The 19,378-nt window shown below is 38.6% G+C and overlaps 1 protein-coding gene across 1 annotated transcript; it reads right to left on the bottom strand.

The window, feature by feature from the left end:
• Nucleotides 1-477: 477 nt before the first annotated feature.
• On the bottom strand, nucleotides 478-18,886 carry slc9a8 (solute carrier family 9 member 8). Its single transcript, XM_004070502.5, has 16 exons — nucleotides 18,536-18,886; nucleotides 18,225-18,409; nucleotides 17,492-17,572; nucleotides 14,933-14,991; nucleotides 10,345-10,428; nucleotides 9,863-9,964; nucleotides 9,109-9,143; nucleotides 8,126-8,269; nucleotides 4,855-4,993; nucleotides 4,642-4,747; nucleotides 4,434-4,550; nucleotides 4,278-4,360; nucleotides 4,052-4,163; nucleotides 2,930-3,150; nucleotides 2,139-2,285; nucleotides 478-1,580 (listed from the first exon to the last, which is right to left on the bottom strand). Exons 1-16 carry the CDS (start codon nucleotides 18,772-18,774, stop codon nucleotides 1,467-1,469), a joined length of 1,968 nt encoding a protein of 655 aa, XP_004070550.2. The 5' UTR covers nucleotides 18,775-18,886; the 3' UTR covers nucleotides 478-1,466.
• Nucleotides 18,887-19,378: the final 492 nt, after the last annotated feature.

Here is a 19,378-nt window from a genome sequence, read left to right as displayed (position 1 = left end):
CAAATACCACCATTAATTAAATAGAAGACTTGAGAATACAATGTTATCTTTTGCCCTTTACACTGAAATGCTGAATGAGGCCCACTGAGAACCCGGCAGGTGTTCCTTCAGCTTTGAGCATCAGAGGGTTACCTTTAGATTGGAGGTGATTCTCCAGATTTAACCTTTTAAAGCGCTCCAACTCCACAGAGGACTGTTATGACTCCTTCTCCAGACACGGTGGAATCTCAGTCTAACTCTCCATAAAAATCTGTAATCTAGTTATTTTAAGCAGCTTAAGTGAAAATGAACTCCACTAGAACTGTGGTCGCTGATCAGTTACACATCATTTCTTAAGGTATGGTATCATGTGGTATCAGGTGTCAGTTGCTATTTTTATGATTTTTTTTTTTTATTGACTCAAAGCTTTCTTTAGGATTTTTAGCATTGCTTCACCTTAACAGACCAAATTGTTATAAAAGTCCATCAAACACACACTGCAGTACCCAATGCATTTTTATTTTTCTAATCATATGTGGCTCAAAAGTGTGAGTGCAAAAAGTCACACAAACAGGACATAAAATATGAATAAATATGAAAAAAAGACTCTTCCACATTCATTTGTACTCATCTTCATAATCCAACCACAGTGAAAGTCAAACAGTAGACATTCTAAGGTCCATTTTAGACAGTGTAGTCAAAAATCAAAGAAACAAAAAAATGAATCAGATTCCAAAACTATTCTTCTGTGACTGATTTCATTTTTCCTTCATCAACAAGAGTTCCTCATCTTACCTTGCTTTGACAGTAGTTGTTGCTGTACCTTTCAGCTGTGCTAAACCGCAGTACATACAATTTTTTTAATAAATATGACCCTTAAGGAATACAAATGTAGAGGCACAGAAAAATGTAAGTCGAATAAAAATACCAAAAGGTATGACAACTTTGCGCTTACTGCAAATCTAATTCATAAAGCCCTAAAAGATGATTTTTCAAGTTCCATGCTTTATATAATCTTTTCAAAATTTTCGATTTAAATGCAATTACCTTATAAATATGAAGACATCATATCAAAAAACATGTTGCTCTCCAGTTGGGTTTGAGTTTGGTACCCTTTATCTTTCTTTTCACCCCACAGTGTCCGTCCTCCAAAAGAGAAACGATCCCCATCCCAGAAATCCCACATTGAAAGTAAAAATAAATCCAGTTACTTCGACAGGAAGCAGCAGAACATTCCTAACAACCAGAATTTCACATTTTCCTTGACATCATCCCATGCCACATTTTTTTTAATCCCATCTCAGTGAGAAAATGATTCTGCACATTTTCATCTGCAGGAATCTGCTTACGTCTGTAACGTTACGTTGGGAGCAGGAAGCTGCATGTGACTGACCCGCTAGCAGGGCTTTTGTCTATAAAACAGACACACCTGCAGCCCAGAACACACAATGCCAGTTCACTGTTGTCATCTCACACCAAAAAGGGTTTTAAAGAAGTTCGGCTTCATCCTCATCATCTTCAGACCCCGATGGTCCCTGACGCACTTCTTCATACCATTTGTTGGTCAGAGTTTTCATCTGGATGCGGCCGTGCAACAGGTCCTGTCCAACACACAACAAGAAGGGTGAGGAGAGCGTACAAAGACCACAATGCGGCGAGAGTGAGACGAAACTGCTCACAATGACTTTAGGTTGAAACTTCAAGAGGTCTTTTTTTCACTTGGCAACATTTTTTCTCAACTTTCCCAAAGCCTGAGTTTGCGTTTTTTAAATGATAACTGCAAATACTTCAGCTAAAGCAACAACTAGATATATGTGAGCCACAATATGCAAAAATCTACAAAACCAACTGAGGATGATCAAATCCTAGATCTTCGAAAATATACCAAGTTTATCGATTACGAAAAATAAAACATTTTCACCAAAAAAGAGAAATCAAAAAGGGCGAAATAAAGTCTGTAGCTGTTCTGTGACTGTGCTTCTACTTTCAGAAAACAAAACAGGAGTTGAATGCAAGAGCAGTCTAAACAAAGTCTTAACTAAATTGTATTTCTTTCTATGTTTTACTTCAACACGGATCAATAAAGCTCATCTTGAAAAGATAAATGTCAGTGACAGGAATGATGCAACCCTCACTGAGATCTTCCTTTAGGCTCTTACCTCTTGGGTGAGTCTGCGAGTAAAGAATGGATTAAGGTACTTGGCATCGAGCCACATGAAGCCCTTCAGATCTCGTCTCTGGTAGATCTGGGCTTCATACTCTTCTTCTGTCAGTTCTGATAGGTGCTCTGACTCAATGGTGTTACCCTGGATACAAAAGCAAGAGGAAGTCATTAACAGAGTGACATTTTGTTTTAAAGCTTCCTTTTGAAGCAAGAGAGGAAAGAAATATACAGGGAAAGTTCGAGAGAAAAGTTTAAATCACAGTTCCGTACTTGGAGTGGAAAGCCAAAAAAAAATATATATATATATCAATAAAAGCCCTTCCACACAAAAACAAGACTAATGGAAAAGAGCAAAGTGACCAAAAGAAATGAGGTTTAATAGAGTCTAGTGCTGGTACCTCACGGGATCATTTTAGCTTCAGAGGTTGCATATATGCAAGCGGTGCACACAAGTCATCCAGACACACCAACAACGAGCTGTCAGTGACTGTGATAATGCTGTGTGCTTCAAAAGAGAAATTTGGCAAACAAATGGAAATGAAAGAAAAGTTTGTGTTTTTTAGTGCCTGTGAAGCATCTCTGATCCCTGACGGAGAATACACGAGTGTGAGAAGAGAATACTCTGCTCCCTGCTGACTGAGCGTCCTTCACACAAACCAAAATCAAGCCTTTGATGTTTCATGGCTGAAGATAACAAATAGGAGCGCAGCGCCTAATAAAAGATCTGAGGCAGCCAACAATCTGTGTCTGTGCACATGCGTGTCACCAGGACTCTGAATCCATTACCATTTTTTGTGTCTTGCTGAGGTTGATGTCTTTTTTGTTTTTCCGCCGTGACTGGTTCTCTTCAATGTCCATGAGGCGGATGAGTGGCATGGTCCCGCCCCCGAGGACGAGGATGGTAAACAGCACAATGATGATGGTGGTGGTACCAATTAACTGCCGTTTCTCGATGGGCTCCAGGCCTAAATGAAGGCTCAAAGCATAGGGAATGGCACCTCGCAAGCCTGTCAAAAAGAACAAGTTTGGTTTAGATTTTTAAATAAATATGCAGTCTTTTTCATATTTATTTCAAGATACATTTATTTTGTTGGCATTGATCAATGAACTAAATTTCAAAATAACTTGTACCTTCAAATGAGAAGAATCTTCTTATTTTATTTTTTTACACACTTAAAATTTTTCCTAAATGACTTAAATGTATTGTTATACCGCTTTAAAAAAAAAGAAATAAACAATCACCCAAAGTTTCCCATGTTACAGAATATGACTGTCATAAATTCTGTCCTCTCGTCTCTCTTAAATTATCAAATCTCTTTGGCATTTGGAATGTTTTTGCTCAGTACATTCAGAATCTTTAACGTCAATAATCCTGGAACATTAACCAACTTATTTAAGCCACAGGATGGCAGTATAGCAACAAGAAATTCAGGCGCTTGTTCCTCATTACTCCACATGAAATTGGTAGGCGTGTCTGCTGTGTCACATAGGAGTAATACTCTTCTGGTAAACACACTGAAGGTTTCCTTTTTGTTTGAAGGGTAGCAGAATCAGGTTAACACACACACACACACACACACACCCACACACACACACACAAACACACTGAGGTAGTGAAGGAACACGTGAGGGTGGTTAGCGTCAGTGACGAAAGAACCAGTTGAGGATTTTCTAAATCTATAAAAAATAAACCTATAGAACGCATAGCTTGATTTAGAAGTTTTAGGGATTAAAAGCTTTGGGTTGGTTATAACCATTTATGCTTGCTTTAGAGGTTAACATTTTATTTTCAAATATTCCAAATTCCAAATGTTTTTTCTTTTCCGGGATTACTATGAATTTTCAAATGCACAGATGATGATTTTTTTTTTTTAATCTGCAGATGAACAAAAAAAAGTGTCATCTTACCACTGAACCACATGATAAACATCATTTTGGGTGTGATTTTGTGATCTCTGAAAAAGTTCAGCAGGAAAGAAAGAGGAAAGATATTCACAGCTCTACCAAGAAGAACCAGGACCTGAAGAGAGATAAAAAAAAAAAGAAGCCATTCAAACTTGATGAACATGGGAGCAAACACAAACACTGAGAATTCCAATTAACTGTAATCTACAGGGAAAATAACAGCACTTACGATGCACCAGATGACGAAAGATATTTCAAATTTGTGAGGAAAACTAAAGATCGAGAGACCGAGGAAGGCAAACACACAGGTCTCTGGTGAGAGAGGGTAAACATAAAGTCAAAAGAATCCTATAACAAGAAAGCAAACAATCAGAAATGTGCTCACCACACATGAAGGCTACGGTCCTTAGTGTTTGCTGCATGAGGATCTGGGTGACAGGGGAGAGGTTGTGATGGGTGTAGTGGGACATGGCGATCCCCGCAAACAGGATGGACATTATTCCTGCAGAGGGACACGATGGACGTGGAGTTTAGCTGGAATCAGGCCACATTTACAGGTTAATGGAACAAATCCTTTTTCCGTGTGCAGCCACCTGACAGTTTGATTCCCTCTGCCAGCCCATAGGGGAGGTAAGCAAAGATGATCATCATCCCAAACTCCAGGGACGGCGTCTTCCTCAGGTCAAAGTGTTTCAAGAACTGACTAGGGAGTTAGGGAATTTAGGTCCAGTTCAAAAAAGCACATAGACACACACACAAGACAAACAGACAAAAACACATTTACACACTTTAGTTAGTTTGGATACAAGGGCAGAAATGAGTCCAGTGAGGGTTCCCAGAGCAGCAGAACCAAAAAACATCTTGAGGAAATAACCCAGAGCTTGTGCAAAGGTCTCCCAGCCAGTCACCATGGAGTTGTCAGAGCTGGAAAAGCCCTCTGCTGTGCTAAAAGACAGAAAAAAGGGACAAATTAGGAGTAGCAACTCCAGATAACCCTAGAGGGCAGAGTAACTCCACCTTTAATTACAAGAAGGGTGAAGCGTAAGAGTGAGCATTAAAGCTGAGCATGTTTGTAATCTAACCATAAGAACACCATTTCCATAGAACCTCTCTAGTCACTCCAGTTTAGTTTGGTTCCACCTTTTCTCAAAGTAGAACACAGAGTCTCTTAGGAACATTTGAGAACAGCAAATAAACCACTTTAATACCTCATTTTACTTCACTGTGTTCAGCTTGAAAACAAGTCCCCATGTTTCATCTACCCATTCCATCATGAGTACCAGTACATTGAAATGCATTGTAAATAATAAATGAAGAATATGCACATTTGCATGCCATTAAAAATCTTATACCACCAGCCAAACAACACACTGTAAGTAATAATCTGGTTGTAATGTTAATGATAAAGCTCCTGAGCAAATACATCCACTTTAACTCCACTGAACAATAAAATGGCTTTCAAAGACTCCCAGGATGAGAGGTGCTAACAAACAAACCGCCAGGTCTGTTCTGCTTATGCAATATTCATGTTCTCGTTTACTCCACAGAGGCAAGAGGACACCTGAGAACCCTTCACACATTTAACCGGCTGGGAAAGATAAGGCAGGAGTAGTTAGAGCAACAACAGTGTTGGGTGACAGAGGTTTGGAAGCAAAACAGCTACCGGGAAATGTATGTGTGTGGATCCGTTGGTGGTGTATGTTCAGTTCTGGAGATCTAAGAATCAAACAATGGGGTTTTAATTAAACAGTGTTTGGTGACACAAGTAGGCATATTTATAGAGATCAAATGACTAAAGAAATAGTTTCTATCCTACCCTGATACCCATCTGTACATTCGTCAGCAGATGAGTACATGATATTATTCTCTTGAAAGATGAGTCTTATTCTTGTTCTGCTCCCCAGTGTCATCCATTATGCACAGAGTAGATAAAAAGTGCAAAGGTTTGGTTGTTTAACCACATTTCAGAACATCTCTATAAACTCTAGCAGGTTCCTAGCAATGTTAGTGGAAGATGTTTACTGTACTTTAGTGAAGATGTCAACCTTATGAGGAATGTATGAAGTTATCAGGGTTTTAAAAATGAAAAAGGTATGTACGACATACTTGTTGATGTAAGCAGACTGCAAAAGTGACATGTTCACATTTAAAAAGTCCCCAGACGAGTCACAACATTGGTCACACCACCAACTTGGCAAGCATCTTCTCTTTCTGTGACTTTTTATGTGCAACTCATCAACCACACATGATGTCGACCACTGAGGCCACTGAGGTTCCTAAAACCTCCACTTGCTGATGAACACCAGCGTTGTTCCTGGTAACGCTTCACCACTCGCTTTTTTTTTCTTTTCTTTTTTTTTAAGTCGATCAATTCTTAAATCCCTATTATTTCTCGTAGTGAAATACGAGGTATAATCAAAATAGAAGTTGTTATAACAGGTCAGACACCATTTTCAAGGTCATCAGTGTAAAGTTGGGATCCTGAAAACACCAAGTTTTGAAAAGGTCAGTGTTTTTTCTCAAAGCACTGGTGATCATTTCCTGTAGAAGTTATAAAACTCTCCTGTCTTCAGCAGTTTACATGAAAAGCTGACAGTAGTACCGGTAGTTGAATGTGGCTGCTAAGGAGTGTCAACATAGCAGAGGTAAAACTGAAATCTCTTTCCTTGTCACACTGCACAAAAGCACAATTTGAGCAAGGTTTTCAAGGAAGTCTGTATTCCCATTTTCTCTACAAACTAAGTCCCAAATTCTTTCATTAGAACAAAAGGATGGCCTAAGATGAACAGAGGAGGCTGGTTGTTTCGGTGTTCCCTCTGTGAAACCTGAAAATGTGTCTTTGCTAAAGTAAATGACTTCACTATTATGTAACAAGAGCCAAGGGTATAGTGTTTCAACGAAGTCATGTTTTGTAGACAAAACAAATGTATAAGGAATAAACACTACTAAGGGGCAGTGACAGATGTAGGGAGCTATTGCACTAAATGTCACTACAACTCTGACAGCTGAGAGACAGAGCGGCGCTTCCTACTTAATGAAAATGTTTTGCGAAGGGGCGGCTGCTTTATGTAAACATGCCTGAAGGAGTAAGAGAAGCTGGAACAGTTTCAGCTAAAACTGCAGAAAATAGCAACTTTTTGGCATTTCTGTCAAAATTTTTTAAATTGCTTTTGTATGTTATCAGACTTTTTTGTTGTGTTTGCTGTGCTTAGACAACTATCTGGCCTTCAAGTAATAATATCCAGGAATCCCATCAGTGACTGGGGGGAACATTCTCTAAGCCCCCCACCTTCTGCTCCCAAATTTGACAAAAACCAGAAGATTTCAAGTGCTGCAGTGCCTTAAATGACCACCGGAGGCACGTGAAAAAATAAAACAGTACAGGAGTCTAATTTTACACAAAACATGAATAATACAGAGTGGTTTTAATGTAGATTGCTTTTTTTGCCATTATTTACAGATCTAATAGGAATAAGAAATGATTTCAATAGTTCTAAATGTTATGCATTATTAGGGGCGTGCTTCCTGTTTAAGGGTTGAGTTGGGCAGAGTAGACATCACACTTTATTTTCACCGTGCAGAATCCTCTGGGGGACAACAGAGACTTTCAGTCCAGAGTATAAATGTTTATAGTATCTGCACTCTCAGTTACTTCCTTCAGACGGTAGATACAAAAGCCCCACTGGCTAAAATCTGTGTAAACAAAAACAATATTTGTCTCATTTGCAATAAAAATCAAAAGACAGCATTTTAATATTCTCCTGACCATCATGTCTGTTCACTTGTGGTGTAAATGGATCACTGCTTTGTCAAAGATAACTGGAGACAAACAATGTACTTTCAATTGTGTCGTCATTTTCTCTTCTAAGCTGCTAAACAGGAACCTGCTGGAATTCAATTTTTACCCGAATCAGGCCAATAAATCGTTGCCTTATTAATAAAATTAATCTGATTACTTTAAAATGAGGGAGAGTCAGGGAGTCATTTAGCCAATCAGCTCTGCCTCATCCTTAGCCCCGTGTAACAGTTTCATAGTCTGCAAAAGACATAGAAAGTCAAAGAAAAATAAACTCTTACTTGGTGAGGACGATAGAGACGGCATCATTAAGGATGCTTTCACCGAACACCAGCATGTTGAGGACTGGGTCCACATTGAGAGCGTTAAATATTGCAATCGTAGCAACAGGGTCCACAGCGGAAATTAAAGAGCCAAAGGCAAAGCTGCCAAAAAAAGAAAAAGATCAGAAAAACTGTAAAACTTTAGAAAAATGAGTCAATAAAAACATTTTAAACAATCAACTAATGATGTCTTGACAACTAGTGCTTGTAGGTGTAGGAGTGGTTCAAATGTTTGTGTAAAGCATGTGTGGGCTCTGGGAGTATCAGTGGATTTATTGGAGCAAAAGAAAAACAATCTAGGATTGTTTGGGGCTCTCTTTAAAAATCCATTTAGCTCTTTTATTGGGTAGCCCATGTGCTGAATTCCACTGCAAATGTTATTAACATCAGCTTAGGAGCTTTTGACAAATCCTCAAAGAAAGCTCAAAAACAGACAGACTGAAAACAAATCCCTGCTGGGGAGGGCCGAGCTCACTAAACTTTTCCCAGTCTTGTTCCTTAGGTGCTCCGGCCGGCGGGTTTTACATATTTTCCTCTCCAGCACACCTGATTCAAATAAGTATCATATCAGGTTTCTATGGAGTCTAAGAGGTTCCTAAAGATGAACCCAGTAAGTGCAAAGGATCAGGGAAAAATAACAGATCTAGACAGGATAAAAAGCCCTTAAGGACCTGGACTGGAAAACACTGGAGTAACGCCCTGTTTAAACACAAGGAACACTCCTGTGACTGCACACAACATAACCACCAAAACACGAAAAACATGGGTGGGGTTTCTGCTACATTTGAAGTCCTGATTATCCAGGTGATAACTCTTTAGGAATAAACCTGTTCATGTCTTTGGACTGAAAGAGGATTGAAAATTGGATTTAGGGAAAACGTACAATAGGTTGGCGGAAGGCTTGAAAGTTGTAATGAACAAAAGTGAGACAAAAGACTTACCTGTCAGTCATGGTCATTTTATAGATTACATCAGCCTGAGAGAGAACAAAAGAAACTAAATGAATGGTTAAAACCAGGAGATGAGATAACTCTGACATTCACAAAGATGGAGGATTCCCTTAGAGTCCCCCTCTGATTAATTTTTGCTCTTCTGTAAAAGAGATCCCAGGGGTCTTTTAGTTATGATGACATCGTTCCTAGCCAAAATCAAAATACCTGTGCAGTTTTCTAGGACATAGTTTCTGCAGAGCGGCAGGAATTCTTTAGAAATCTGCCTCCAAAGATGTGGGTGGGACTGCTGGGACCAAACATTAGCAGTGAAACCAAAATGGCTAGCAATATTTGAGCTAACCAGCCGTACAGCTTTGAGCCAAACGCCAGCTTGGATGATGAAAACGTAGACAAACATGGATTTAGTCGTCTACAAGTGGCTGCATCACAATGGAGTGGAGCAGGGAGCTTGTGGTTTGTCTTTGTAGTTTTTACATCATAACTACAAGCTTTACCCAACAGCATGTTTTCGTCTGCTCCTGATTCACTACATCTTGCGTAAAGAAATACTCAGAAATGCAATTTTAATCTTAATTCTCTTTACAAACAGCAGGTCCTACATTATCTGAAAAAGTCAAAAGAACATCTCAAAAACAAAAAAACATGACTTTCATCAGAGTGAGTCTTTAACTAGGACTTGAACTTTTTTTTTTGTACTGTTGTGTTTAGTAGAAATTTGGTAAAAACGTCTACTTTCTCTCACCTGACCAAGGAAATAAATCCCTCCTCCAACTATGAAGGCTGAGATGGCAGTACCAATTACAGCAAACAAGGTGATGGAGCCTATGTTCTGGAAAAAGTTACCCTGAACACAAATAGACACGGTAAAAGACACAGGAGCACAACTTCCCATGGCAGACAGTAGACAAAACAAGCTAGAAGAAAGCACAGTCACATCAACACATTGTAAGTTTAGACAGAAGCCTTTTTAGTGCTTCCTGTAAGTGACAGATGTGTCATTACTTAGAGATATGGTAAGAGATATGATAAGATAACGTTAGATGTACAGCTATTCGCATTAATCTTTCTGGTTAAATGCTTAAATGTATGCAGTGAATTCTTTTAAAGGCAGCATTGGATTGTTTTTTTATTCAAACATATGCATTAAAGACAAAAATGCTAAGTGCATTGAAACATCAGCTGAAAGTCTTGTGTGTTGGTTTAAGTGCACATTTTTTTGCATACCTTGTGTAGAGAGTACCCCGACTCAAAGATAATTGGTGGCAGAATCAGAAGAAAGAACATGTTGGGCCGGAACATTTCCTCCTCCTTTAGTTAAAAACAAAAAAATAAAATGGTAAACACCAAAAGCTCTATTGATCCGGTTTTATTTGAAGGAATCTAAAGATTATTTAAACTTGTATCTTCTGCATTTACATCTTTCTGCCAGTCAACAGTATGAGCACTAAAAGACTTGGAGGAAATAAAACCCCACTAAAGTTGGAGTAGTTCAGCTTTTTATAAACTATTGCAAAAAATAGAAGCATGAGTGATGGCGATTATGACGACACATACGGAAAAAAGACAGATCCTATTTACCTTAAATATGTGATGATGACGGGAACATGATGAAACCATTGTTTTCTTCTTAGCTTACCACCTCCCACATTAGGCCCTTGCATCATGCAGTAAAGGGTGTGTGTGTCAGTTGTGTTTGTTAATGATTTAGGGTGGAGGTGTAAATGTCAATAAGCTCACAAGGATATTTAAGTGGTCGGTTTGTGGCTTTTTTTCTACTTTTGAAAAATGGGTGGGGCTTCGTTTACAGTGACTTTGTGTTACTGCTTTTATACATCTAACATAAGTTGGGTAAATTAACACAACCATGGCAGCTTTACTATAAGTTAAAAAGATATAGTTACTGCCCAAAATCTATAATGCATGACAGGCTTGCAAAAAGCACACTTGAAAATGGCAGCATAAAATGTTTAAAAAACATCTCGAATGAATCATTTTTTTATCCTATTTGACTACATTTTGCATAACTAAGATTATTTTTGAGAATCCAAAGATCATGATACTGGCAGATGTAGGTCAAGTGGAAAGGTTTACTCTGCCTAACTTTGCCTATTAAACCATTCAAATTTAAGGAAAACTAGGCCACATCCTGCTGCCAGGCTGCCAAAGTTAATGTTAGCGACTTGACATTGAAGTTGAAGAGAAATCTCCCCTTTCAGTCCAGCCCAACACCTCAGAAACAGAAAGGTACGCCATGCATGCTCAGCAACCTGACATCCACAGCTGTACACCTGACATATGCATGTGTGCATGCGTTCCAATGCCACATGTAATAGTGACTGCTGGAGTGATGGAACCAACACTTGGCTCTTCCAAACAGGAATAAATATAGAATTGTACAAGCAAACACAAAAAAAAAAAAAAGAAAGAAGGTGCCTCTTATTTGTTGGCTTGGAGTTGGATTTCAGGAATCTAAAGTTCTGGACAAAAATACTGAACAGAAAGCAAAAGAAAAAAAAATAAACAGGATAATTGTAAAAAATGAAATCTATATATCGCTATAGACAGATTAAACAGTAGACTTGTGTCAGAATGTGCTGAACTGATCTCCAAAAAACATAAAAGCAAAGCTGCAGAGTGCAGCATTAAAGAGATTTCAGAAATATAGATATGATAACAGACAGCAGAAAAAGAAATATACATCCAGTCCAAAAAGAAGTGATGAAACGATTCACTAAGAGAGCAGATGATTTGTATATTCCTCAGAAGTGCTGAGACAGAGCCTGAATTAAATAAAAAGGAGGCCAAATGGCAAAGATAAAGGGGCCACAGTTAAAAGAGAGTTGACAGATAACAGAAAAAAATATGAGTGGGATGGGTGAAGGGAACATCAGAGTACGAGTTCCCTGAAGGCTCAGCTTTTGACAGGCACTGACATCACCACAAGGGGAAAAAGGCCCCTGAGACCACAATTAAAACTTTTCTATGTGTCAGTCCTTCTCCTCCCCCTCTACTCCTCTGTGGCGTGAGCGACGTCTATTAAAAGTATCCTCTGCCCTTTGGGGCTTAAAACACATCATTTCAACCACTAAGGAGCAAAGATGAATGCAGTAAAGACAACAAGAAATTCTTATCTGGGGATTAGGCATGCTCACCTGTTCCTTTCCATCTGCACAATGCCTAGAAGACACAATGCTTGTGCTACTTTCTACCAGCAAGATTTTTTCTGTAATGTGTGTAAGAGTACAGGGGGGTAGTGGGAAAAAATTTAGGAAAAATGGCTTAAAGTTTTGCTCAATAAAAAAAAAGTAAATAATATATTTTGATTATCTTTTGTAGTTACCCAAATTAAGTAATAAAGTAACTTACCGGTATACTTTCATAAAACGCAATATTAAATTCTGCCAAGAGCAGTAACTTCTGTTCCACCATTGTTAGGAACAGATAATAAAAATGAAAATAATTTAAAAAAAAACAACACACCTTTTGTTTAAATATCTGGATGGACAAGATGTTTTTTGAGAGTTGTATTTTCCATGTTAGAAATATGACTGAATCAAGAGTTTTTCAAAAAGTAAAAGCAGTTTATGCTTTTTACAAATAAAGACAAAGGGTACAAACTGGTTGTAAAAGCACTAAATGTTGTTGGAGTCACATGTAGAAGCATTGATTTCCAAATTAGAGCCACAGAGGCTACATTGTACTTCAATGAGTCAGAAACCGGAAGCTATCAGTAGTAAGACCATCACCAGATTCCAATATGGGAAACTGGTAAGAAGGCATGTGGTCAAGATGCAGTGACATGTTGCCAAAGAGCTGCAGCAGGATTTGAAGTCAAGAAGAACCGTGTTTATAAAATGGTAATACTTCTGAAGTCCAAGATAGAAACTTACTCTGACCCAAAAGTAGAAGAAAAGTCAACTCTATTGTGCTCCATTTAAAGGAAAGCACAGTGTTAAGGCTTCCGTTCTGTAATGATTGGACGAAACTGAAACTTTCCGGCCTGTAGATCACAGTTTGTTTTTATTTTGAAGAAAAACTGAAAGTAATGCTGACGTAAAAACATGTTGGGATGTTATATGCTGGAACCCAGCAGAGTCAGCAGGGCAAGATGGGTTCATTAAAGGAGAAAATGTCCCTGATAAAAGCTAATGCTTAGACGCTACAGCAGGACTATTGTCTCACCATAAGATTCACAAGTCTTCACTTCGAAGCTTTGATGAGGTTTGAGATTTTCAGACCCCCCCCCCCTCCCAAAAAAAAAAAAAAAAGAGAATGAGACCTGGAAGACAGTCCCTTTGTGAGGCGAGCCAAAATTTGCCTGAGGCGTCACAAGACGTTTATGTCTGGCTGTGTATGACATCTGCAGGAGGTCCAAGACAGAAAATGATGCTCTGCAGAGGAGTGAAGGCACTTAAAAAAGGCCTATTTGTTTATAGAACAATTTAAAGCTGTATTACATTTCCCAAGTGAACACAATTTGTATATAAAGTTGAGGTTTTCTAAAAAAACTAATGTAAAAAATAAACAGTTGTACGTCACTGAGACACGCCGAGACAAAAGTGTTCTCGAGAACACGGACACGCCTGTGTGTCTTTAGAAACATGTGTGCAGAACAGTAATAATTGTTTTGTGTGCTATGATAACAACTATAGATAGATGAGTAGGTCAGTGTCAGTTTACACTCCTGACCATAACTGATCAAGCAAAATACCAAAGAAGGCTTAACCTAAAAAAGTTGACACAGAGTTTTGTGTTTGTTTGTTTAATTAAGATACTTCTTTGAGATACTTCTAGGTTCAGACTGTGAGGAAAGTTCAGCATGTTTAACCAACAGAAAACAAAAAGTAAGGACTGAATCAAAAAATAGTTTCCATTGAAAAATCCCAACATAAAAGCTTTTTAACTAAAGTTGTATACAGTAGAGAGGAAGCTTTTATTTAGCTCATGGCCCTGGTGCTCAGACAGTTGAACAGGTCGGCTCAGTAAAGCTAAACACGAGACTTTCATCTAAAGATGAGCATGATAGGCCAACATGGGGACAGGGCCCACAGGGGATTTGATTACTTATGTTGATGACTCAGCACCACCCTGGGGCCCCCAAGCTGAAACAGACAAAACAATGGGCTTCTGTGTGTAAGAAACACTGATAGAACCTGTCCCCCCCACCCCCACCCCCCCTCACCATTTACTCTACAGCTCTTTCTTCCTCTCTTATTTTCTTCATTCATTCATTCTTTCTCTAACTGGCAGGGAACAAGGAATTTTAATTAAAGGCTGTCAGGGCCAGGAGGGAAAAAAGGGCTTATAAGGATAGCAAGCAAAACATGATCTACGTTGCTTTGAGTTGAGAAACTCCAGACTGGGATGGGTTTTTAAAATATTCATAAACTATTAAAAAAAACAGATGCTTAATGGAACAAGGGGGTGGCGATTACACTGAAAGCAAAAAGGCGTGGAGTCAACGGTATCACAACCATGAGAAGTACCGGTGGTTGCACAACACCGGTTTGAGATATACAGTCCCTGCCCTTTCCATGACGCTTAAGCTCAGGAATGCAGTGACAAACTTCCTCGTTCAATAACGGACTGTTACACCAGACGCAACTCAACAATCCAGACCAAAACCTCTGAAAAAATATTTTACCCATATTGGATTTCACTGGTACATTTTGTTTTTCATGTTTGGTGTCACTGTATTATAATGTGGTCGTTTTCACTTTGCCATAAGCAAATGAAGGAGAGCAGTGCAGTTGAATTGGTATGGACAGAAAACAACTTGAAACCAGGTTGTTGACGGTGACATCATCAATACCTTCCAGTCCGCCAGTTTCTGGAACTCAATGAAGTTAATGAAGCCTCCCATTAAGATTCCTAGAAATGAAAAGAAACAAAAAATAAAAAGGATTGTAAACAAACACACACATATTAGGGATGTGCTGAAGCAGAGGAAATAAATTGTTATCTTGGAACGTTTTTCTCATTGTTTTTAACTCTTTAACATAGTGAGGAATATTAAATAAGTATTTATTCGTCTGTTTTCAATAACCTGCAAGTTATGAATCATATTACCAATTCATTTTCCTTCACAAATTAAATTTTTTTAATTTTAAAACTTAAAATTAATATGTTTTTTTTAATTGTGCTAATATTTTCTTTCCTATTTGTGTGCTGTCAACCTTTCCATTCAACACCGTCGTCTTGGCTCTTAAATGCTATTTCACAAACATGGATTGAATAACATGTGACAATGTTTTTGAATGAGATACTCCGTTAGAAAGCATCTCTCTAGCATTCTTAACACAGATTCTACAAATCATTAAATAAACATACAGGAAAATAAATACCACAAAACAATGTGGAAGTCATTGGGGCAGAAAAATCTCTCTTCATTTTTAAACGTATGTGTTATTGCAGTTCACAAAATTCCTTGCTCCTAACAAAAATGATGTGTCTTGTTTCATATCCTTTGCCCAAGCTGCCAAAAAGGAAAAATGCCTTTAGGGTCAAGACCTCTGGACGGATGTGTACCGGTGAGCAGAGTGAGCGTGTGTGTGCATGTGTGCAATCTAGTCAAAATGCGGGAAACAGAGGGATTGACAGGAAGGAACCATATCCTGAAGTCAGATAACACAGTTTTTCCCCGTTTGTGCCGTTTCCCTAGGAAAGTCCATGTGTGCATTGTGATGCGAGTGTGCAGATTGCGTGTCTGTGAATAGCCTGGTGATGGACTGAAGACAGCTGCATTATCCAGAGTGGAAAACAAATTTGGTTTGGATACAAACACAGCATTACATTTAAAAGAAAAAAAAGATGTGTTCATGTTACTGTGGTGCTTGGCTCCCTGTCTGCTGGATTCCTATTTATTGTAGGATCCAATTCAAGATTTTAGAACAAGTCTCAATGGAATGGAACTACACCCTATATTTCAAAATAAATACAGGTTTAAAACACACAGGTCAGCCAGCCAGGTGCTCACAGTTGTTCATCAAGCAAAGGTAAATGAAGGCGAGACAGAGCCTCCTTGGTTGTGACACCTAACCTATGCCATAAGCTGCCTCAAGAAGTCAGAGCTGCACAGAAAATAAATCATTTTAGATCCCAGTAAATACTTGTCTCTTCTCACTGGCTTTAAGTTTACACCTGAGCTTAACATCATGACCTTCTATTATAATTGTTTGTTTAAGTTGTTGTCTTTTTTTTTTTGTACAGTATTTTCTAAAGTTGTTACTTTTGTTGTTGTCCCTATACTATAAAGTTTTGTTTTTAGGATTTATTATGTTTTTTTAATGATATAACAACTCTGCCATCGTCGGCTTAGTCACGGAGGACAATGACAGAGAGTAAGGAGAACGGATCCATAACTTTGTGGACTGGTCCCAGCAGAACCGCCTCCACGTCAACCCAGGAAAACCAAACGGAGCTGGTGGTGGACTTTAGGCACTCACACTCTGCATTAGCCCCAGTGACCATCCAGGGGAGGGGCATTGAGAAAGGACTCCTACAAGTTGGGTGTTCACCTCAACAATAAGCTGGACTGGTCCCACAACACCCATGCACTGTACAAAAAGAAGGGCAGAGCAGACGCTTTCTGTTGAGGAGACTGAGGCCTTTTGGAGTGCAGGGACCACTCCTAAAGACCTTTTATGACACTGTAGTGGCACCAGCCATCTTTTATGGAGTGGTATGGTGGTGCAGCAGCATCTCAGTGGCAGACAGAATGAAGCTGGAGAAGCTGATGAGGAAGGCCAGCTTTATTTTGAGGTTGCCGCTTAAATCAGTGAAGGTGGAAGAAAGGAGGATGGTGGACAAGCTATCATCCTTGATGAAGAACGACGGCCACCCCCTGTGTGACACGGTGCTAGCTCTAAGCAGCGCCTTTAGGGACAGACTCATCCACCCCAGCTGTCTGAAGGAGCGGCTGCATTCCTACCTGCTGCTCTCTACAACCAAAGCTGCTCTCAGTGATCCCACTGGAAATCTGCTACCTCAGTCACTTCAATCTTCATCTGTGTCACTTTAAAATATGTTGCTGTTGTGCATTTTTTAATTACCGAACATTACCATAACTACTGGTATATTTTTAATATTTTATCTATTTATATTTTAAGTTTCTTATATTTGCAGAACTTTGGTCAACTGAGCTTGATGCTGTATAAAAGGACTGATATAGCAAATGAATTATTTACTGATTTACCAACTGATTGGTTAAAAACAACATGAATGGATAAAGTTTGCCCAAATTTCCTCCCACAACCTACCATGATCCTTTTTTAACTCTTTCAAAGTGCAATAATATCTCAGCAATACTAGCAATCACAGGGAAACAAACATGTGCATGCGTCTAACAGGCCCTTGAGAGACGAGTACTCACCAAGGGACACAACAGCCACACTCTCAGGAAGAAAATGCAGCTTGAACTTGATGAGCAGATGCACCAATATGATGCAGATACCTGGAGAATGACAAATGAGAGTAAAATTTAGTTTGCTGACAAATCCAACCTTTAACTCATCCAGGAATCTCTCTGGCATTTTAGCCTCAGAAAGCCACTGACAAGCAAATCAGTGATAAAATGATTCCATACAACGAGGAATTTGCAGCCTACATTTCATAAATCCACCACCCAAACAAATAGTATTTGGTAAATTAAGTTAAATGAAAAATTCTGATTAAACTAGTAGACTGGAGTTTAAGGAGATTTGTAATTCACAGGGCAGTGATAAGGTGCTAAATAAAGAAACATAAATAAATGTACCTTTAAAAGAAAAGTTCCTCTTGGGTTTTAAACTATCAAAGTCTATTTTTTTAATAAAATAGGATCTTTATTTTTGTAAAGTGAGTGAATCTTGTTAGCATTATTATTTTTCCCATAATATTTTATAAAACATATAAACAAAAATGTAATAAAAAAGTAAATTGATAGAATATTTGTTCCTTTCAACACATAATATCTTATCCAAGTAATGGCAAATAGTGACATAAATCCTACTGTGCGTATTTCTCTGTGGAATTTTTCTATTTGCATTTTACTTTCTGACCTTAAATCAAAAGTTATATAAGAGCAAAACTGATGTTGACTGTAAGATAAAAAATAAAACGCCAACCAATAACGAGCAGGCTGAAGAATATGGTCATCCCACTGGACTGCTCTTCTTCTTGGGCCTTGACCCCTGTCTGCACTGGCAGGATGGGCTTGGGGGTGGGTGGTGTTGTTGTGGTCGGTTTGGTAGATGTTGTAGGGTGGAGGGTCTCATTATTTCCATATGGTATAGCTGTGGCATTTGACCTGCTGCAAAAACATTGACAAATCAATTGTGTTAGTCTTTTAGTGTAAAGTTTAGTCAGTCAAAAATAAAATCTGACGATAAACCTAGGAAAAACACTTGTGAGTAAAATGGGGTTTCTTGGCTCTAACCTGAGAGTTTGCCCATCCTGCAGTGAGTCCTCTGTTTTAGATGCATCTTCTTTGTTATTGTGTTTTTGTGTCTCCTTGTTGGCAGCTGTGTTGACATTCTGTTGCGCCTTCGCCTCGACGTCTTCACTTCTCTTGGGCACATTCAAGGAGTTTCCTTGTTTAGCTAGTACCGACACCGAGGTGTTTACGAAAAAAAGCAAAAAAGACAAATATAAAACTTTAAGACGGAACACTCGCATTTTCAGTTCACGAAGTTAAAACACGACAGCAAAATGTTCAATTCGAAATCATTTCAACAGCGCCACATATCTAGCAGCGTCACGACTCCACTTCCGGGTAAAGCGTTTGATGGGAGTTGTAGTTACATCTAGATTTATATAGTTACCCTATTGTGAGAACCTATTAAAAACAACAAGAAAGTTTATCTTTTTATCACAATAATAATATTTGCATACTTATAATAGATAATACAGATTTTACTTGTACATGTACTATGTAAATGCTAACACTTTTTCATTGTGTACTCAGTTTCCCGTGAGTCAGTGCCGACGTCGTCGAAACTGTGGTGCATTCAAGATAACAGCAAAAAGTTAGTGTATGCGAGACCTGTTCATTTTATGACTAAATGTATTCCTGACTTGCCCTGGAAAAATGTTTGGACCCTGCATCAGAAATTATTAATTAATAACAAGATGAGAGACGTCTCCTACAAACTCCTACATAGAATCTATCCCACTAATCAATACATGCTCAGATATAAGAAGACTATTGACCCTGTTGACCCCAATTGTACCTTTTGTAAAGAACACCCAGGCACAAACAATCACCTATTTTGGAACTGTA

Source organism: Oryzias latipes, chromosome 7, assembly GCF_053564925.1.
Source record: "Oryzias latipes strain Hd-rR chromosome 7, Olatipes_Hd-rR_3.1".
Lineage (NCBI taxonomy): Eukaryota > Metazoa > Chordata > Actinopteri > Beloniformes > Adrianichthyidae > Oryzias > Oryzias latipes.
The sequence above is the reverse complement of the archived record's forward strand: the minus strand, read 5'-3'. Positions and strand labels throughout refer to the sequence as shown.

What these genes read in the sequence shown, in the direction of transcription:
- slc9a8 (XM_004070502.5), bottom strand. Translation starts at nt 18,774, where the DNA reads ATGCGAGTGTTCCGTCTTAAAGTTTTATATTTGTCTTTTTTGCTTTTT. An exon ending in AGAAACTGGCGGACTGGAAG is followed by an intron (nt 10,429 to 14,932) that starts GTATTGATGATG and finishes TTTTAACTAAAG; the next exon opens with GAGGAGGAAATGTTCCGGCC. An exon ending in CGGGGTACTCTCTACACAAG is followed by an intron (nt 9,965 to 10,344) that starts GTATGCAAAAAA and finishes ATTTGTGTTCAG; the next exon opens with GGTAACTTTTTCCAGAACAT.